The sequence below is a fragment of the Mastigoproctus giganteus genome, chromosome 11 (assembly GCF_048544385.1).
Source record: "Mastigoproctus giganteus isolate SK-2022 chromosome 11, ASM4854438v1, whole genome shotgun sequence".
Lineage (NCBI taxonomy): Eukaryota > Metazoa > Arthropoda > Arachnida > Uropygi > Thelyphonidae > Mastigoproctus > Mastigoproctus giganteus.
The window spans coordinates 44,781,370-44,802,145 of NC_143585.1; the positions used below are offsets into that span (position 1 = coordinate 44,781,370).

Below are 20,776 nucleotides of genomic sequence, written 5' to 3' on the forward strand. Positions count from 1 at the left end.
TACGCTGATTGCCGATCCATTAAGTCAGCATCCGCCCCCCCCCTCTTCCATACCTCCTCAACTCGTTAAAATAAATTTAATTGCGAATTCTACGAGAAGAATCAGGTGATGTGACCCGATGGACGAGGTGTGCTGGAATTTACGTAGTTTGGCGCCTTCCCGCTCCGCTGGACGTCGTACCGCCTCCCATCTATCAACCCCCCTCCCCCCTTCTTCGAAGGCTTTATAACTACCTCGCCCAACGTTCTCTCCGCCTATTTGTAACTCCGTACTTCTCTCAACTCCCATCTTTATCTCGCCCTTGTACTTTCATTATCTAAGTGCCCTTCGTTCGACGGTAATGTTCAGAGGGAGGGTCGAAGGGGGACCGAGGAGAAGCTTGACGTTAAAATTTCACCTTTTACGTGGTATTCATGAACAATTACGGTAGGATGAGGCTTCACTGTCGAAGGAAGGAAGACAAGGATGGATGAATCGTGCAGTACCCTTAAGATGGTGGGGAAGGGGGAGAATCTTAATGGACATAAGGGCGTTATTTACTCGGTAGAGTCAAATTGATGAGACTTTGATTGAGACTTCCGATGTTTGTTAAGGTTTTAAAGTAGTACACTGCTGCAACAGTAGATTTGAGATTCGATTTTACCATTCAGGATGTCTTCGGATTTTTTTTCTACTTCCAGTATAAGGACGTGTTCTAAAATCAGTACTTCAGAACACGTACTTATACTTGGATTTTTGAGCAGAATTGTTACTACAGTATCATTAAGGATGTGTTAAAGTACTGCAGGTAAAACTATGTTACAAGAATGTACTCGGGAGGAATGTACACAGGTTGGCTCTCTTCCAGTCGCTTAAGGAACTAACGACGAAATTCCGTTTTAAAAAGATATTGCGGCAGCAAAGACACAATCTGGCGAGTTGTCCGAACGATCAACTAAGCGAGAATCTCTGTGTTGACACCAACACGTCTGTTACATTGTAATAAATGGAGCCATCTGGTAGACCATTGCAAGGACACCAGTGGTTTTTGAAAAATGAGCAGTTTCGTGCACCTGGCAAAGTACTACCACCCTCCTTTCTCTCTCTCGCTCATTTTCTTATACCGATTAACTTTCCTCGTCACATTTTTTCTTTTCTTAATCTGTCTTTTCTCTGCGAGGACTGTGCGTAAAGTAATGGAGACTTTATTATATTGGTACGCTAGGCTCGGGCTGATCCAGAAGCAACTTGCATGTTCAAGGACACCTTAGTGGTGCTCATGATCGCAAGCTCGTGGTTTCTCATAATTAGCTTCATCTTCTCGAATATCCACCATTAACTCTTTAAATTCCGATCTCCAGGTACTCCAGTGGGTCAAAGATAACTTAGTTAATTTCAATCTTTCTAAAACTCAGTCCTGTCTTATATCTCGCAAAAAGGAGTCTGCTGTCCCTATGCTTATATTCAATGACTCAGATCTATAGACAAGATCATGCATCTCTATTAGGGATTACCCTGACTTCTAATCGCTCTTGGCATAAGCACATCACAAGTGTTGCTTCCTTTGCATAAGAAAAAACTGCGATTTCTTTTTCACTCTGGGCGTCACTTTTTTTCTAAACAGCTCTGTACAAATCTAAATTTTTCCCTACCATGGAACATTGCTCCCACATCTGGGGTGGTGCCCTTGAAGTGAAAAAGATACTACCTCATTCCAAAGAGGGTAGTCAGATTAACTAATGATCCATCTCTTACAAAGTCTCCACTCTGTCTCAGAGACATATCTTTTCTACAGATAATTCCATGGGCACTGTTCTTCTGAATTGGCTTCTATAATCTCCCACCCTCGCTTCCAGACTAGCGCGAACACGTTCCACAGTCAGTCAGCATCCATTTATCGTCCAACTTCAAGAAAATATAGAACTTCAATGTCAAAAAGTATCTTCAGTTTTCTAAACCTTCACAGTAAGAAGTATTATAGGTTCTAATTAGTTTCGTGTTTGGGGTTTCATAAAAAAAATCTTTATGAACTTGCAATGATGGAATAGCCACTGAGAAAGGAGACACTATACCTTACATCTCCAATGGCCAAATTACACGGGACCTTCTCTATTGGTACATTTGGGAAGCATTCCAGCATTCGCAATCCCTCGACATGAATCCCTGCGACTTGAATCTCTTTCCCAAAGCAGAGAAACCCTTCAAGGGCGGATGCTCTCCCCAATGTCTTTCGAGTCATGGGGAGGTCAGTTGCGGATATCCAGCACCAATCTGCAGATAGCTTTCAATTATTAGTATCAAAGATATTTCAATGAATTGTTTTTCCTATAACTACTACGTGTCCACTACTTTTCACGCAACCATTAGATTTGTCTGTCTTTATTTCTTTCTATTTCCACTCGTGTCTTCTTTTTTTCTTTTTATTCAATCATTCTCTACCTGCTTTTTTTATTTTGTCTACCCATCTATCCTTTCAATTTTTTTAAAAATTTGTCTTTATTTGTTCCCCAATCCGATTAATCCATCTTTTTCTCTTTATCCGATTATCTATATTTTTTTTCTTATTCTGTATCTATCATTTTCTTTCTTTCTTATCCTGTCAATTCTATTTTATTTTATTTTTCGCGTTGTTTCACTCTCTCTCTCTACATCTCCACTTGTCTGTATTTTTATCTTTGTTTCTTTCTTATTCTCTCTATCCACATTTCGTTCCCTTTTTTTCTTTCTTAATCTGTAAGCTCACTTGGCTATCTATCTACTTCTTTCTGTCTGACTTTCTCTCTCTTCTTCTTTCTTTCTTTCGAGACCTCTAATTTCCATGCAATAGCCGTCCAGCCAGGTCACTGTGTCGTTGCTAAGGAATCAAACGATGCTTTCCATCTGACCAATGTCAAGAATGTCGTTCTTTTCATTTCCAAGAAAGGGACAGGCCGCCACACGCTGAACAACTGATGTCATTGGTGGGTGAAGGGTGTACATACCTCGTGACACCGAGCTGCCACTAAGATCGATAACTTACTGGCTCTCGAACAGAACTTGCTCCGTCAAACATCTGTCAAATGTGTTTTTTTCTTCTTCTTCTTCTTTTCCCTTTTCGGATATCAAGAAGCTGTGGAGGTGGAGATATCAAAAGAGCTCTACAAGATCAGCTGCTAACGTTGGATCACGCGAGTTGAGGACTGCCTAGCCACATTCCTCTTATAACTACTAAAAAGTTCGCCTATAAATCTGTTCTCAATTGCTCTGATCCAGGAGAATTATGATTATTTAATACCTTTTTTTTATTATTATTTCAGTGATGCAATGGTAGAGGGCAGCATCAATTCTGAATATGTAATCTCAAAACGTTTTCACAACTGAAAGAGTTTTCACATTAAAATATCTAACTTTTGAAATACAGTTGGATAATAAGTGCTGCTAGGGGAGCGCACTACCATATAATATCAATATCATGGAAGGAATTGAGGTATGTAACTGATAGAGAGTGTATGTCGCCAATAGGTCAAATTTTTAAATATGGCTTTTTAAGATTGATTAATTAATATCCTGCTGATGCAGATATGCGCCTTCCTCGACCTGCAAAACAACCCATGGTCCCAGGCTAATCCAAGAAATATAGCCCCAGACCACGCTGCCTCCGGGAAACTTCACTGTCGTGACGATACAGTCCGACAAGTAGCTTACTCCAGGCATTAGCCACATATTGGCACAAGCGTCAGACTGGTAGACCAAGTAGCGTGTCATGTCACTCCAAACTACAGATTTCCATTGGTTTATAGTCCAAGAACGGCTGCCTAACACCAAGCTAGACGGCTTCTACCATTTGTTGAAGTGATTAATGGCTTGGACGACTGCACGACCGTGGTAACCCATATCATACAGCGTCCTGCACACCTCTGTACTAGTGCTGACACATGTGTCCTAATTGGCATCTTGTGTTTGGGTAGGACGTGATTAACTCTCAGAGGATGGGTGTCTAGATATTAATAGGGCAGTGTGCATAAAGTTCGTCTCATTTTCTGACAAAAATTTAGGACATGTGTGTTTAAGTTCCTTGTATTTATTATCGATAATTTGGAAATGTTATTTTTAGTGTTAAGCGGTAATAAAATATAAAATATTCCTCTTAATTTTAAAATTAATGAGCAATTGCATGCAAGTTGAAATGATTATAAAAATAATGTGAATAAGAGTTACAGATATGCACTAATGGTGCTGGGCCACACCCTTTGCGCTTAAAGCAGTTTATATTCTACGTGAATAGATTCAAACAAATCTTGAACTGTCTTAAGAAGAACATTGGACCATTCTTCATGGTGGAACGTTTGAACCTCCTTGAGTGATGAAGATAGAGGAAATCTGCTTCTCCCAAATATGCCCACAGCGGCTCAGTAACGTTTAAGTCTCTCCCGAGAGATGCTTAGCCTCAGTTTCCTGCTCCTCAAACCAAGATTGGATACGTCTGGCTGTGTGTGTATTGGAGGATTATCATTTTGGAACATGGCATCGTTTGTGGGAAATAATGTTCTCACCATGGGTTGATCTGGTCATTTAGAATATCAAAGTAATTAGTGACAGTCATTCGCCAGTTCAGGATGATGATAGCATCTAAAGAATACCAAGATATTGATGCCCAAACCATTGTTGATCCTCCTCTATATTTTTACGGTTGGAACAAGACAGTCAGGATGATGCAATTCCTTTGGCATTCGCCAAGCGTAAACTCTCCCTGCTGGTGGAAAACGTCTGAATGATGATTTGCCTGATAATATCATGTTTCCAATCATCAAGTGTTCTGTTTTTGTACTCCCTACACCACTGCGCCCCCTTTCTAACATTACCATTAGTAAGAGTGGCTTGGCAGTAGCTGGCCTGCCATAAATTCAGCTTAATGAAGTTCTACCCAAACTGTTTTGCTAGAAACTGTCTTGATGAGACACATTGAGTTCTGCAGTTATTTTTCAGACAGTAGTTTTAATGTTTTCGGGCTGCAATCCTCCGGCGGTCTGTTTCAGTCAGCTTCGATTTTCTGCCATAATTCGTCCAATTGGACTTTGTGTTTCCATATTTGGTGAATGCAGACAGTTACTCTGGATACATTAAACAAATCAGCAGACTTAGTCACCGATGCTCCTGCTAAAAGTGCACCAACAATTTATCATCACTGCATGTTCATAAATACCTCATATCACGTGGTACCATTATTTTTCCACTCCTTGTACATTGGTTCCATACAAGCTATTGGAAAATGGAGGGTGGAGAATACAAGGATCGTGATAATATCAAAACCACCAGATTGGTCGTTAAACATGAGCAATGCAATAAATATCGAAGTCAATGTTATAGTCTATGTTGCGACCAGCAATATGGCTCTATTAAATTATTGGACTCTGTCTTCTTTGCAAAAACACCCTTTCTATTAAACCCTTCTGGACCTGCTACTGCCTTTAATTACAAAACTCTCGAGCATTTTCCAATAGCAGCAAAGACAGATGGGAAGTGATCACGAAGGTAGGTTTGATGCGGCGGCATTCTTTAAGATCTGCTGGGTTATCGGTGTTGATTTATTGGAGTCCCGTCAATGTATTTATTATCACTGTAGGGTGGGTTAGAGTCGTAAATTCCACCCGTAAACTTCTCAAACTGCCGAACTTCATAGCCATAGAAGTCCTTAATGATAGTGACATAGTCAGATAACGCTACTGCCGACTCCTACTGGCTGATAGATGGCACGTGCAATAGAGGTATGTCCTAAATGGTAGCTAGAAAGGGGGAAAATGAATTGTCGAGTATAGGATAGATGCTTGCAGTTGTGAGTTACAACTTGACGTGGCTATTTGTAACTTTATTATTACTTTCGATGACAATGTGATATTTCTTAGCAGGTAGAGCGCCTTGCCTTGTTGGATTCGATTTCTTGCACTATCCTTAGGCATTTCTGTGGAGAAAACGAGGCCGGCACCTCCATTAAGATGTGAAAACCATATGCTGATCGTTTCCGTTGTTTAGAATCCAGAGAGTCGGCGATATTAGTGAAACACCAGTCAGGGGAACCGAAATGTCTTTCTACCATTGCTATTTTTATTTTGATGGAATTAAAAAGCTTCTAAGCTGATCAGAAACAGAGTAATCTAGTGGTTCTCGAATAAAGATAAGATTTATTCATTTATAAGAAGTTTGCATGGCTGTGTTGTCCTTTTTTTCTACGGTCAACAGAATTTAAACAGCTCCCATAATGCAATGCTCTTAGTTCTCACAGCAGAACGCTGTGACTGCAACAAATTTCTCCGGTATAACGCTTCTTTCAAACAGATGGACTTGGTGTAAGGTTATTGGACATCTTTTTAAAAGATGAAACACTTTATGATCAGGGGAGGGTACCATGATTTTTGATCCCGGAAACTCACGTTTTTTGTCCAGCAAACTGACCACAGAATACACACAATTTACAGATATTAAATACAGCGTAATATGGCCTAAGTTGGTTGTCTCCAGTGACAATACTCAGACTCAAATCTTGTCCTTAGAAAAGCCAGCGAATTTCAGTATAGTCGAAAAGAACTTTACATTCTGCTTCCATTTCTTGACAAAATCTCTTGGAAAAAGCGATGATTCAAGACCCTGGCTCTAACAAAGTCGAAGGCTCACGGCAATAGACATGGCTCTTTCGGGATTGTTGATGCCAGTGTTTTTGGTGGCAGTTCATGTGTATGTACAAGCAATGACTCACGATTTCGTGTGGAGCTTCTTCACTAAAGCAGCAAAACCAGATGTCCTACCAAGCATCACAAGGGCTCAATCTGTGCACAGGGTACCTTGATGGCCTCCAGTCGAAGTTCTGCTTGGGAAAGAAACTTTTCACCATTTGGAAGACTTGAGGATATTTCAATTCTGGATTACATCACAGAACGTGCACTGTGATGTAATTTATACCAAAAAAGAAGTAGCTGGTGCATAGAAATAAAATTAATATACTTAGAACATATTAAAAAAATATCCGAGGCACAGTTTTCATTAAACCTGAAGATCTGCCACTGATCAATTAACCATTAAATTATGGTTAATTGTAATTTAACCAATTAACCATAAATTTTACAATTATTTAATTTTTTTCTGCTTGGTTTACGTACCTGAAGCTATCCATGGACACCCTAAGGGTTAAGGACCAGGGTTAAGAACTCCTGATGTAAGCACTTTAAATCCTACTGGCCAGAGAACCATTTGAAAGTCCTGCAATCTCCATTGGATATAACTTTGAAACTTTATTCAAAATTTCCCCGTTTATTGACACATTCTCGTACATCAGGGTTTTTTAATCCTCTCCTGAAGGTGTAATTTAATTTGCACACTCTCTAACGACCTAATTATTATCTAATTAACATCAATTACCCTCTGTTTATTTACAACCCTTATAACTTCCACTCCTGACCGTGAGATGGCGACACACGAAAGCAATTATGCTCCACTAAACCTTAAAAATGTCAATTGTGCGCATCTGAAATGAGGTGAGTTTCTTTTTCTATTTTTTTACACGTCAAAGAGTAAGAATGTAATTCGGAAATCCCTCCCTAGGTAGAGCTTCTAGTCGGCCGATGAATTTTTTCTCCCTCTTACTATACCTTTTTTTTTTTTTATCTTGAGCTTCTCGCGGTCTGTGCGATGGTGATATAACATAGCAACCATAAGCCGTCATTTCTCCTAAACGTCTTGTATCGATTTGGCCCAATCACATTATTGATTTGCTAGGATTGAAGGAGAAATTTCTGTTGGCTATTGATTCTTAGCATAACCTCACAGTTTAACCAGGGTAGCCCCACCAGGGGGATATTGATGACAACGCCAGCAATAATGTAGTAAGTCCAAAAAAAATATATCAAAGAATGAAAGCCGGAAGAGAGATGAAAGAAGGGGAAAAAAAATCGGCCAATCCTATTACACTTCTTGCGACGAGAAGGTAGAATAAGGGGAGGTAATAGAACATGCCGGCCGACTTTCGACTTGTTCTCTAGGAGAAAAACACGGGTAAGGAGGAGAATTTTACAAGATAGCTTCACTTAAAACCTCCCTTTAAACATTCTCTTACAATGGAGAAACATAAATCTTAACTTTTTTCTTCTTGGAGAAGCTTAATAAAAAGTGCAGCCAATTTTTTTTTGTTCTCGAAGACATAGGCGTAATCTTTTCGGTTGAGACGTGTGACCTTAATTTCGCATCGGGGTTTGTCTTGAGAATCTAATTAACTTAAAACGTTGGGAACGAAGATATTCCGAAGGAATATTCCTGCTGTTCAAGGCTTAGAAAGATGCCTGCGTAGAGCATTGTGGGTAACAGGTCACCACAGCCAATTCGGAATCTCTGTTAATTGAGTCCAGATTGGGACGTGTCCTCTGGGAGTTGAAGAATCCGATTCTCCGCGCAATCGCATATTCCGTAAGCCTACGTCGGACGTTTGAACTACGAGAAGGTGTCGCTTTATAATCCGATTTCGACACGGTTTCCATCACGAGGGCTGCAATCCTTCGGCGTCTATTTTCTCTTAGTTATCTTCGCTTCACCCTTGAGGTGGTTATGACACATGGAGGCGATGTCGTCGGCTACTTTAACACAGGTAATTATCATTTCACTGCGCACTCAGTCACTGCCAAGTCCCCTGGTCGGTGGACACTTTCGGTTTAATGACAGATGGTGTTACCGTGAGGGGTTGGTCTATGGATGAAAGGAGGATTGATTAGAAAAGCTCATTTTCCTAGTGAATAACTCTAACTTCATTAAGATGCAGTTTCTATCACCTTTTAGAGGGGTTGGCCAAAGGTGGGAGGCGTTCTTTTGTTAAAGTTAATTGTAACTAGCTTTCTAAAATTGGTTCCTACGCTTGTTGTAAGAGACTGACTACTGTTTGTCGGTGTAGGAAGTTAATCAAAGAGAATTTATGCGCCTGGAGTGACAATTTTCTGATACGATGACAACCGCCAGCAGTTCAAAGATTAAAGTTAAAACTACGATACCTTTCTCGGATACACGGACAGATGGCAGACACTTTTTGTGGAGGCGAATCTTCTAATTCTGAAGTTAGTAAATATTCTCAATTTTTGTTACATTGCATTGCACGTAGATGAATGAACTATAAACACTGTCTTAGAAGGTTTTGTGCAATCTACACAAATGTACTCATTAATTTGCCATGAGATCTCAGCAACTTCAATAGAGGATGGTCCATGATTGTTGCTATTCGGATATTCCAAGAAAGATAATGCAGATACCTTCGATTGAGGGTCAATGGTATTGTCCTAATACCATACCAGTGACCAAAAACAGCAGACGCCTACCGCCTCATCGATGGTTGCGATGAATATAGGCTGTTCCGCCTTGTGCGAGCCGATAGGCGGAAAACAACGAAACGTGTGACCATGGACTTCATCCAATACAACTAGCACTCATCTGGCTTTGCTGAGTCTCGCATCTCCACAGTGGCAGTAAGTGCAGTTTAATGGAAACCATCAGCACTGCCTAACAAACACACCCACCCACCCACTATGACCATGGACTTTAACCAGAGGACAACCAGCGGTGTTTCCAAAGCCACGATCCAAAGAAACCCTCCTCCCGGTCAAGGTACCCTTGCTTAGGGTTACCCATCGTCAACGATGCCTAAAATTTGCATCTGAACAGCATCATTGGACGACTGTAAAAAAATTTCCTGTTCCATGAATCATATTTACTGCTATGTAGTTTGGATGGTAGACGCGGGGTATGAAGACAAACTGTGGAGAAGAAACACTCCGATGTCCTGGTCCAACAGAAACCGTCAGTTGGCGGAAGAGTCTTAATAGGAGACTGTTTTTCTGGGAATCGCTTGGAGCCCTCAGCATTTACATTGAATTCTGAATGTCTAAAATTATTTATCCATTGTGGCTGCTCTGCGCAGATAGCAAAGTAGTATTGTCACTGTCCTCCTCACACCGGGTGGAAAAGGCCCGAGTTCGATAATGGGCTTTTTTCACTCTGTGGCTGAGTTAGTCGGTCTCAGGCGTAGATATCAAGGTCCCCCAACAAACTGGGGATTTTCTTCCAGCAAAACAGACAAATCGACCATAGAACACACTCAATTAACATATGTAAGACACGCATGTGCCGTGCTGCGTGTCTAACAGATGTAAGACACGCAGCAGGGCACATGAATTTAAATATTCGGGTTGTCTAATATAATAGTTTGGTTTTTATCCATTGTGGCTGATCAGGTATACTCCTTCATTGCGGTTATCTTCCCGGATAGCACAAGTTTTTTCCAACAAGATTATGCGCCTGCCACGTCCCCGGTATTGTTTGAAAGTGGTCGCTGAACGTGAAAGTGTCTTTCAGGTGTCACCTTGGCCCCAAATTCGCCGGATATGAATCCACAGAGAACATCACCGGGATGATGTTGATTTACAGATGCGGCGTTTGCATCCTCCACCACCAACTATCGCAGATCTATACACAATCCAGGCGACGTAGTACAACATACTTCCTGCAAGATTCAGAAACGTTAGAGTCCATGCCTCGAGGTTTTGCGACGGTAGTGGTGGACATAGGTCATAATGCTTCATGAAATAGAGAACTTCTTTGGTAACAGCATTACGTTTCGTACCATGCGATATAAAGCAGGTGGGCAAGTGAGTGGGGAACAAGGCGAAAGCATAGGTGAGTTTGAATGTGGCACAGCAGTTAACCCCCAGAAGCGCTGTCATGAGTATCTCGGACAATGCAATCCTGCTGGAGTTTTCACAGAAGAATGTGTCTCGGGTGCATCGAGATTGGTCCAGTAGCCAAATAACATCCAGCCAACGGCGATTTTGTGTATGAAAACAGCTCATTGATGACAGAGAACAACAGAGATTGACAAAGCTTAGAGTAACAGAAAGGCTGCAGTCGGACAAATAACAACAATCCCGTACAACAGTCGCAATTGATTCCAGGAAAATGAGAATGAATTCAGCCTACTGCGGTATCTTCCTCAATTACCAGATCTCAATGCAATTGAGCACCCGTGAGATGAAGTGGAACGAATTCGGAAAAGATCCGCAGCTATCCAATTTGCAACAATTATGGGAAGCATTTGAGTCAACTTAAACCACTTCGTTGAATTCATACAATGGTGAATCCAAGCTGTTCTGAGAGCTGGTGGAGGGGGAAGATCCGCTCGAGGTTAGGTAAATGTATCTAATAAAGTGGCCACTTGGTGTATATTGACTCACTTGCCTGCATTTTAGAATATGGTCAAAACAGGCGTGTGGAAAATCTTCCGTGAAATCCCGCTAGTAAAAAGAAACTTCAGAAACTTAGAAAGTACGCGCATTACTCTATTTTCTTAGAAAAATCCACTTCTTTTCTTCCCTAAAGAAATTGCACCCATGGGGTCTCATTGAACATGGGAAAATTCAAAATATCGGTGATGTATGAGTACGGGGTATTCGCGCATGAGTTTTAATCGATATCTCTAGCGTTTAATAGTTGGAGGTTTCCCAGCAGATAAATTTCTTATGGAAAAATAACGATAAACAAGAAATAAAATAAAATAAAAAACAAAAGAGAGCAAAAAACTTAAACCATTGATTTAGTTCTCTCAGACTTTTACTGCCTCCAATGATCGGGGAAAAAAAATCTATTGGGAGAAACGCGCGCACACGTGTGTCTTGTGGGGCAGCTGATCGACCCCTTGCGTGGGACCAGTTCGCCTGCGTTGCGATTACGAAAAGCGGGGGAGGGGGACGAAGTGACGCATCAGAAGAGAGAAAAAATATATTTCCGGAAATGGATTGGTTGCCATATTTTGTGATAGATACATCATTTTCCGCTTCAAGGAGAAACTAGCCGATACGTTTATAAACGTAGGTTAACAAAGAACAGGCAATTGTCATTTCTGTTAAAAAAATCAAATGTCTAAACTTCTTTTCGAATACGAAAAAACAAAACAAAAAAAAGAAAGAATGGCTAAAATAAATCTCAGACAGTTGTTAAATAAAAGCAGTTAGAAATGGCATATTCTGGCAATGTCTGCTCAGAAGCGCGGTCTCTAAGATTCCTCTACTTCGAAATCCGCTTTAATGTCAAATGATTATTATTGATGATTTTTCAAACGTAAAATTTCAACCGAAGAATATCGTTTGATCTCTACTCGATTTCCTCCCCTCCTCCTCCTCCTCCTCCTCCTTTAAAGGCTTCGCTACTTTTCAATGATCAAATTTCAGCGGGCTCTTGTGTCAATCATCTGCCCATTCCCCAGACACACGGAATATTTCATGCAGTTCAAATCACTCTTCCGCTGTCTGACCTTGTTTGCGATATCAGCCAAACATTTATTCAACCAACTATCCTTCGAAAGAGCTACTTTCCCTCTCAATCCCCCTCCACCATCCCCCAGTTAGTCTCCAATTTCTTTGCTACACCACACAGCTTTCGCCGGTTAAGTTACAGCTTACTGATTTTCCTGTTATTGGAGATGTACGTTTTTTTTGTTGTTATAAGATGCGCGTGCCTCATTTTACCTATGATACCATGCTATGTGATCTTTGGAAATTTTTTTAAACCGTCCCGTCTTAACTTTCCCCCATCACCAATGAATACAGAAAACGTGCGCCAAAATATTTTGAACTCAAAAATCTATAATACCTACATCAACAGAAGCAGACTCTTCCAAGCTATGTTTCAAACATTCCGATACATAAAGGATGATATTTGAGCTTTGTTGGTACCAAAAGAACATTTCTCAAATCTTCTCTGATTCCCACTGGTCTCCACACAGAATACTGGAAAATTTATTTCAGATACTAAATACTCTTTTGAGGAGTAATGGTACGGAAAATAGAGGATTCGGTAGAAATCCGCTGCTATTAGTTTATATCAATATAATGTAATTTATTGAGAAGGATCCAACTACGTATATGCATCCTTTTTGAATAATGATACGATTTATTCCACCATCCATTTCTTCTATTGTGGGCAAAGTCAAAGAGAAGCTGTTCAATGTAAATCTGACTATTCTCATTAGAATGAGAAAATTTACGATTCGCAGATCTCTTCAATCAACCAACGTTGCCTTTCTGGGCAGAAAATGAAATGATCCGTTACCATGGATTTGGAAACTGTGTCCCCTTCTAAGAGTTCATTTTTGATAACGGTATTTTGTTTGGTCTATTCCTCCTTCAACACATCTGTCTATTCAGATAATGATTGCGGGTGTTGATATGGTCCGAAACAGACACTGAAGCTCATCCAAAAGCTGTTCCAATGGGAGTTAAGGTCAGAGCTTTAGGTAGGTTGACACAGTTTTTGCATGCCAGTTCCTTTACACCAACCTACTATAGGCTCTGCAGTAAGGTATGGTGCACTGTCATGCTGAAACGCTCTTGTGGGTAGCACAGTTGTTAGAATTGCCGTCCTCCCCACACCGGGTGGTGGAAAAGACCAGAGTTCAAAACCGGTCGATGACGTGAGGATTTTTTATTGCCTTTTTTCACAACGTGGCTGAGTTAGTCGGTCTGAGGCGAAGGTAGCATAGTTCTTCCCTCGGGATTTTTGTCCATCAAAAAAAATTGACATAGAACACACACAACTTACAGACAGTATACACGGAGCAATACGGCCTTAGTCACTGATGCTCCTAAAACCCTACAACAACAACTTAGAATTATCCTCAAAAGGTTTTCTAATAAACAATCTTCTGTAATTTCAATATCGCTAATTTTATGCTTCCCAAATTCACCTGCGTAGTTTCTGCTTACCATCAAAAGTCTTTCGATGTAAATATCGAAGGTGAAGTACCTGTTCAATTCATCCGCAGAATCTGTGTTGCTAAGACTTTTGCACACCCATTCTGCAAGGGTCCGATCTGATTCGTTCTTTTCTTCAGTGTGTTCACAATCCTTTTTTTTTTGAAGTGGCATTAATTGATTGATTGTTAATATAGAATCTCATTGTCACTACCCAATGGAAATCACCAGACTCAAAGTCTCGACCCATCTCCTATATTTCAATAACTTCTTATTTTACTCGCTCTTACACCTATTGGTGACACGTAGGTGTCCTTCATGGTTCACTTTTTCAAAATTCCAGGGGTTCCCAGACTCTTTTAGCAACGCATTCTATTTTTCACTTAAATAATATTTGACTTAAAATAGAATACTATTTTAAGTAATTTAAACTTTTAATTATTTCTACTCTTTAATTTTTTCCTTATGGTCGCGAATTTTATATTTCTGTCTTAAAAAAAAAAAAAGTTCTGTAAACCACGAAATAAAACTATCGCGTAGGAATACTTTATCACTACATGCTATCTGCGAACAGCAAAGTTACGTCTTTCTCGATGATCTAAATCTTTCTTACCGCTGTTGCATAACGCAGAAGACCTCATAAAAGAATCTTCTTATCGTCCGTAATATTCGGGAATGATTTCCCACTCCCATTCACGCCACCCCTCTGCCGCAGTAGCTGTAATGTTAGAATAGAGAGCGCTCAAGGTGTCCCCTTGGAGAAACTCTTGTAAAAGCTGGTAATGAGTCTAGCCAAGTTCCCAAGTCAGATGAAAGGCTGAATATCAAAATTTCCAATCATCGTAGTTAATTTATTTCCAAATTATTGCAGACTTTTAACTTTCCAGCGCCCCTAGTGGAAAATTTGGGAATAAATTAAGCGTGGTGCCTTCAGAAATGCTATAATTTTATTACCAGAATCGTAATATATTATCTACTGGGTTTTTATGGAAAGATTTAAAAAAATTCACAGCTCGTTAATCTGTCCACCATCCAAATAAATAAATCTGTCGAATGAATGAAAGAGAAAACACAACGAGAACATTCAAAGTACACTACCCTCTGAAAAGTATAAGGGACATCCCTCAGAATGACTTCCGTTTGTTTCTTTCTTCATCAAATGATCTCTTGTTTTCCAAAGTGATGTTTAATGATAACTTTTATCCAATTAGTGTACTTTGCTATTCCAAAAATGAAGAAACGCCTAAGTCATTATCTGCATTGTCTTCGTACAACTAATACTTTCTTCCCATCTAGGCAATTTAAACAATTTCTCTTACAAGTGTGCTGCAATTATCTTTTTTTAAAACTTAAAGATTATCCAAAGATTAATGATATGAAGTGAAAGAAAACCCATGTTTTCTGATTAGTTATGTCAAGCTGCAGCTGGCGTGGATACTAGATCGTAACGAGCGCCATCTTCTTTTTTGATAGGAGGTTTAAAAAGAAAACAAAAAATATTCGCCCTTATACATATTCATACTTCAAATGTACTAATCTATGTACTTAGCAGATGATGATACATTACGCGTTTACATCTGCTTAATACCCGATGCAAAATCATCCTAATGAATCCATAAAAACATCAATTAGAACTTCCAGATGTTTTAAAAGAATAATAAATGGATTTTTATCTTCTTTCTTTCATAGGATACGAAGCTATCGAAATAACCCGTCTCACAGTGCCTAGGTGGGTGGAAAATGGAACAGTGGATTCGGTAGTGTTGGACTGTGAATACGAATATTCGGACAAAGACGATCGATTAGTAGTAAAGTGGTTTCTTGATGACGATCCCAAACCCATCTATCAGTGGATAACAGAAGTCAACGTTCGACATGTGTCCCAAAAACTTGAAGGGCGCATCGACTGGAACTTTTCAGTCACCCCATCGGACAACTACACCAGATTTCGTGCCCTGAATATTCTCCGCCCAACTACGAAGCTCAGCGGGAAGTACACGTGTCAGGTGGCATCTTTGGAAGGTCAAGATTATGCGGAAGATATCATGACTGTGTACGGTAAGTGACAAAGTTCGCCTTCTTTCAAAAAACAGTTTTTGAACAAATTATTTCATTCATCATCAGATATAAATAAATTTTTCTCTTTACCTATCTCTTTCTCGACGCCTGAACTGTACTCCAGCTACACTGACGCTTTGCAGAAGCGATGGCAACATGGCTGCCAACCCAATTTGAGAAGTATTTTGCGCAGATAGACTTTATGTGAGAAGACTTATGGTACATGTTCTATTAAGTCCTCGACATTATAAGGCCAGAAGAATCTGGACTCTTGAACGTCGTGATTGGACTGACAAGGAATGGTACAATCAGCCTGCGATCGAATTCTTGTCGGATGGCGCAAAAGAGGAACCCGAAACAATCCTGTGTACGCACAGACACACCGTCAATTCGATGCAGGCAGGTTGCTGGTATGGGGATGACGACTCATGACCTCCACATCGTAAGAAACAGATCTCTGACTACATGCTGGTATAGAGATAAGATTCTGCAACTTATGAACAATTGTTATGCTGGAGCTGTCAGATAGCCATTGTGGCGATCTCTGACTCTTTAATTTGAACTTTACCTGTTCTCTTCTCCCTACCCACAGACCTTTTCCAGACCTCCCCCCCAACTGCATCTAGCACTCTCCTTTCGCCTGAGGGATGCCTTACACTCTGCTGTCCCCTACTGTCTTCCCTATCTCCCACTTTCCTGTCTCTTCTCTGCTTTTTCTTGGCCCCTCTCCACTCTCACTCCTAGAAGAGCGGGGACGTCCCATTAGATGTTTTTCTACTCCCTGACCCGTCTCCTCGTGCCAGTGGACAGATGCTGGGAGGCTCCTTCCTGGTGATATTGTCTCCCAGTAAAGAAGAGGCCAGTCAAACAACACTACTCACACAATCCATGTTATTCACATGGACTGACTTTGCAATGTTGTGCAGCATCACAGAGTACTTAACGCGGATTTGTGGGAAACCACGGGAACCGCATAATAATAACGCTATGTCCACTATATGCTGGCAGTGTAGGCGAAGAGTTTCTTCTGGTAGTGGACAACTCTCAGCCCCATATATTAAAGGATAGAGTATAGTTTGTTTTTAAATTTTACGAATATCTCTTGGTGTCCTGATACTTTTTATAACAGTGTACGTATGTTTGAGGTTCTGAGCGGGAAAGCATGCAAGCCAGCTCGGAGATAAATCCCTAAATCTTCAAATGCATCTACGCATTTTGGGTATCTCTAATCCCAAAATAAGTAGAAAAAAAATTGGTCAACCGACCATGGGCCTGAAGAGATCCTGGTTGTAAGAGCCTCCTCGAAATTCTTCCATATCGATAATGTCCACAAAAAAGTTATATATTTTCGTTGGAGTGGACTGTTGTGAAAAAAAATATGGAAGGAAAAGCGTGCTTTTCACCTAAATAAAGAGCCCCCGTTCTTCAGATGAGCCCTATTATCACTGTCTATTATATTCTCAATTTCCCTGGCTGATATCAGCCTTTTCAATCTCGTCGTGCAAACCATTGTGTCTTGTCAACTCGGAGCGAATCTTGCATTAAGAGTGTATGGACTGAACAAACAAACGAACATCGCGGAGGATATTTTGGAAACTTCTTCTTGACATGGTTTAATTAACAGAAATAATGAGCCTGTCGCGCAATTGCTCTTCTACTGTATTCAATTAGATTTTCCCACGAGTTTCTGCGGGCTAGTTGCTTTCAACATTAATTAACCTCCAGCATCCTTTATAGATATGACAGAATGACAAGAATCTGAGGAGGGGAAAAGCGCTCTTGTAACTTCCAAGAGAAGTTTACAACAATGCAACAGGCTACGCATACAATATTGATGACAGCCAGAATCAACTGTAAATGTTTGTCTTGCCATGAAAATCATCGCTCTTGATTCCGTGTAGTCTGCAAGTTCTTTTCTAAACTCCACACACGATTCTGTTCTATAAACACTGGCTTTGACTAAAGAGCTGCGAATATTCTTCAGGCTACTTGGAAATCTTTGGGGAATTTTAAATGCGATGGATATCACCCTTAATTGTAAAATAACAAAGTTGGCGAATTAATTAGATATTTTCAAGAAAAATATGGACAGGAAATTGAGTTTGCTCTTTCTCTTTACTTACAACGTATCGAGATGTTCAATTCTTTAGTAGTAGGACATTTTATTGCTTGTTAAAGAGAATTCTGTGATTAATTAGGCTTAGTTAAGCCTACTATTCAATCGCAATTAATCTTGGACTATTTAAGAATTTGAATGAGGCAACTAAGGTGAGATGTCAATATATTATACACCGATGAGCCAAAATATTATGACCACTTACCTAATATGATATTGGTCCTCCACGTGCAGCCAAAACGCTCTACAAGATTTGTAGAGCTGTGATATGCCGCAGATCGGAGTTGCTGTTCCAACACAAACCACAGATGCTCGATGGGATTGATGTCTGGGGAATTTGGAGGCCAGGGCAATACCTGGAAGTCTTCCTATTTTTCCGCGAACCAGTCTCGAACAGTCCGGGCAGTGTGGCATGGCGCATTATCCTGCTGAAAGACGCATCGCCAGAGAGGAAGACTGTTGCCATGAAAGGGTGTACCTGGTCAGCAATGATGTTTAGGTGGGTGGTAGACGTCAGAGTGGATGACTGGACCCAGGGTATCCCAGCAGAACATTGCCCAAAGCATGACACAGCCACGACCGGCTGTTTTCGTCCCATGGTGCATCCAGGCGCTATCGCTTCCCCAGGTAAACGACGCACACGTACCCGGCCGTCCACATGGTGTAACAGGAAATGTGATTCATCGGCCCAGACAACCTTCTTACAATCAATCAAGGTCCAGTTTCCATTCTTGCGTGCCCATTGTAGGCGCTGTCGCCGGTAAACTGTGGTTAGCATAGCCACTCGAAGCTTGTTATTATTTGGTTTTTAGCAGCATTAGCAACTAAGGCCATATTGCTCCAGGATATGCGGTGGTCATTCCCTGACCTTTCCGCATCCTCAGTATTTGGTGGTAACTGGCTCGAACCGGCCACTCGAAGCGGCCTGCGGCTACGCAGCCCCACATTCAGCAGGGTTCGATGTACTGTGTTATGACACATTATGACTCCCGTCACCAGCATTCCAATTACCATCAACGAGTTTTTTTTTTTTTTTTTTTTTTAGTTTTCGGCGCATGGGCTTCTGTAGCCATATGCACTTCCTAAAATTTTTACATTTTACTTTGATCAGGCAGGATTCGAATCCACGACCTTTGGGTTGTCAGGCCGGCACTTTAGCCACCTAGCTAGCCTGGTCGGCAAGTTTCTCCACAGTCGCCCGTCTGTTGCCACGTACCATCCGGGAGAGCTTTCGCTCACCTCGAACATCGATGAGTACAATGTTGGCTTTGTCAAACTCGCTTAAGTCCGCTGCCTTTCCCATTTGAAGAACAAGAGTAGCACTGATTAACGGAGCTCAGTATCAGGTGTTTTATACCGTGTCCCGACCCGCGCACGCGCCATAGTTCACCTGCAGTTGCTTTGATTTGCATAACGACTTCCTGGTCAATGTTTTGGCTCATCGGTGTATGTTTAAAAATTGTATGTATTCTGTGGTCAGTTTGTTTTGGAATGAAAAAAAAAAAAAAAAAACTTGAGTTTCTCGAAAATTCAAGTAATAAAACCCGATAAAACTTCCTTCTGTGTCAACGGGACCTGAACTCAGGCCATCTCACGTGGTGTTCAAGTGAGAATCAATTCTGTAGGCTAATTTTGAAAGCAGCAATCTATCAAAAGGCTTTGTTCACTTTGAAAGCGAAACTCCATCACGTAAGCTTAGCATTTGTATTGCAAATTAAGGCAATAAGGTGCCAATAACTGCAAATTGCGTGTTCTGCGGTTAGTTTGTCTCTTTTGCAGGATCAAAAAAACATGCAACGCTTGTCCCAGACTGACTTATTGAGTTGTGGTGTAAAAAAAAGGCAATAAAACTTCCTTCACGTCAATTGGACTTGTATCGAAGGTAAAACAATGATCTTAATCATTGTGCTAGCCATAAGGGTTATTCAATAGATCTAGTGACGCCTCATTTTGAACGTGTGAATTTATTAAATTTGTTTAAGCTTAATTTTAAAAGTTGGAATCTGTAAATAAGCCTGCCATAGCCGAGTGAGAGCAGTAGCACACGCATTTGAGTTGACTTGTTCATGTCAACGTGACTCGCGATTAATGATTGCATTTTTGTACAAGGGATGATCATTTAATTTGCGGATTTTATGCTCGCGAACTTTCCATAACTGCCGCTAGAGGCGCTCTCCCTGATCGCTATTGAACAGACTTTGTGTGCCTGTCCGTACTTGTCAAACCAGTGTTGCATGGAGAGTTTTTGGCCCCGTGTCACTGACAATCGTTTTGGAGCAAATATCATGTCGGACGTACAGATTGAACAGCGATATGTGATTCGTTATTGTGTCAGACGGGGCTTAAATGCATCGGAATCAGTTAAAGAGATTAATGAAGTTGTGGTGATGTGTCCTGCCAGGACAGCCATATTCCGGTGTGACTGAACTTTCCAGTGTGAAGTGGTTTCTCCATGAAGACAATGCCAGGCCCCATACGACTAATATTGTGCAGGTAATGATCACTGCCATAGATGCCGAGTTCTTTCCACATCCCCCTTATTCACCGGACTTATCCCCGTGTGATTTCTTCCTGTTTCCACGTCTGAAGAAAGCTCTGAAAGGCAAGCGTTTCGCGTCCGACACAACAATGCTCGCAGAGCCACAACAGAAGCACTTCTTAGTCTTTCGAAAAATCGCTTGCAGAAAGCATTTATTGCGCTAGTAGGACAGTGGCGATAGTGTATGAAGTTCAAGGGAGAGTATTTCGAGAAGGAGAAATCCACAGAAGATTCAGATGATGACAATCAAGATAAGATCTGCACCAGACCGCGAATTAAATGATCATCCCCTCGTATAAATAGACCACGGAGAAGGAAAAAGAAAGGAGACCAAGA

General features: G+C 40.8%; 1 protein-coding gene across 1 annotated transcript in view; it reads left to right on the top strand.

Moving 5' to 3' along the window:
* The window catches only part of LOC150077960 (uncharacterized), a 279,555-nt gene that overhangs the window by 117,118 nt on the left and 141,661 nt on the right, over window positions 1–20,776 (top strand). Inside the window, exon 2 of the mRNA XM_090385461.1 lies at window positions 15,417–15,785. Within this exon, the coding sequence (XP_090241587.1) occupies window positions 15,417–15,785 (369 nt within the window). The remainder of the gene's footprint in view (window positions 1–15,416; window positions 15,786–20,776) is intronic.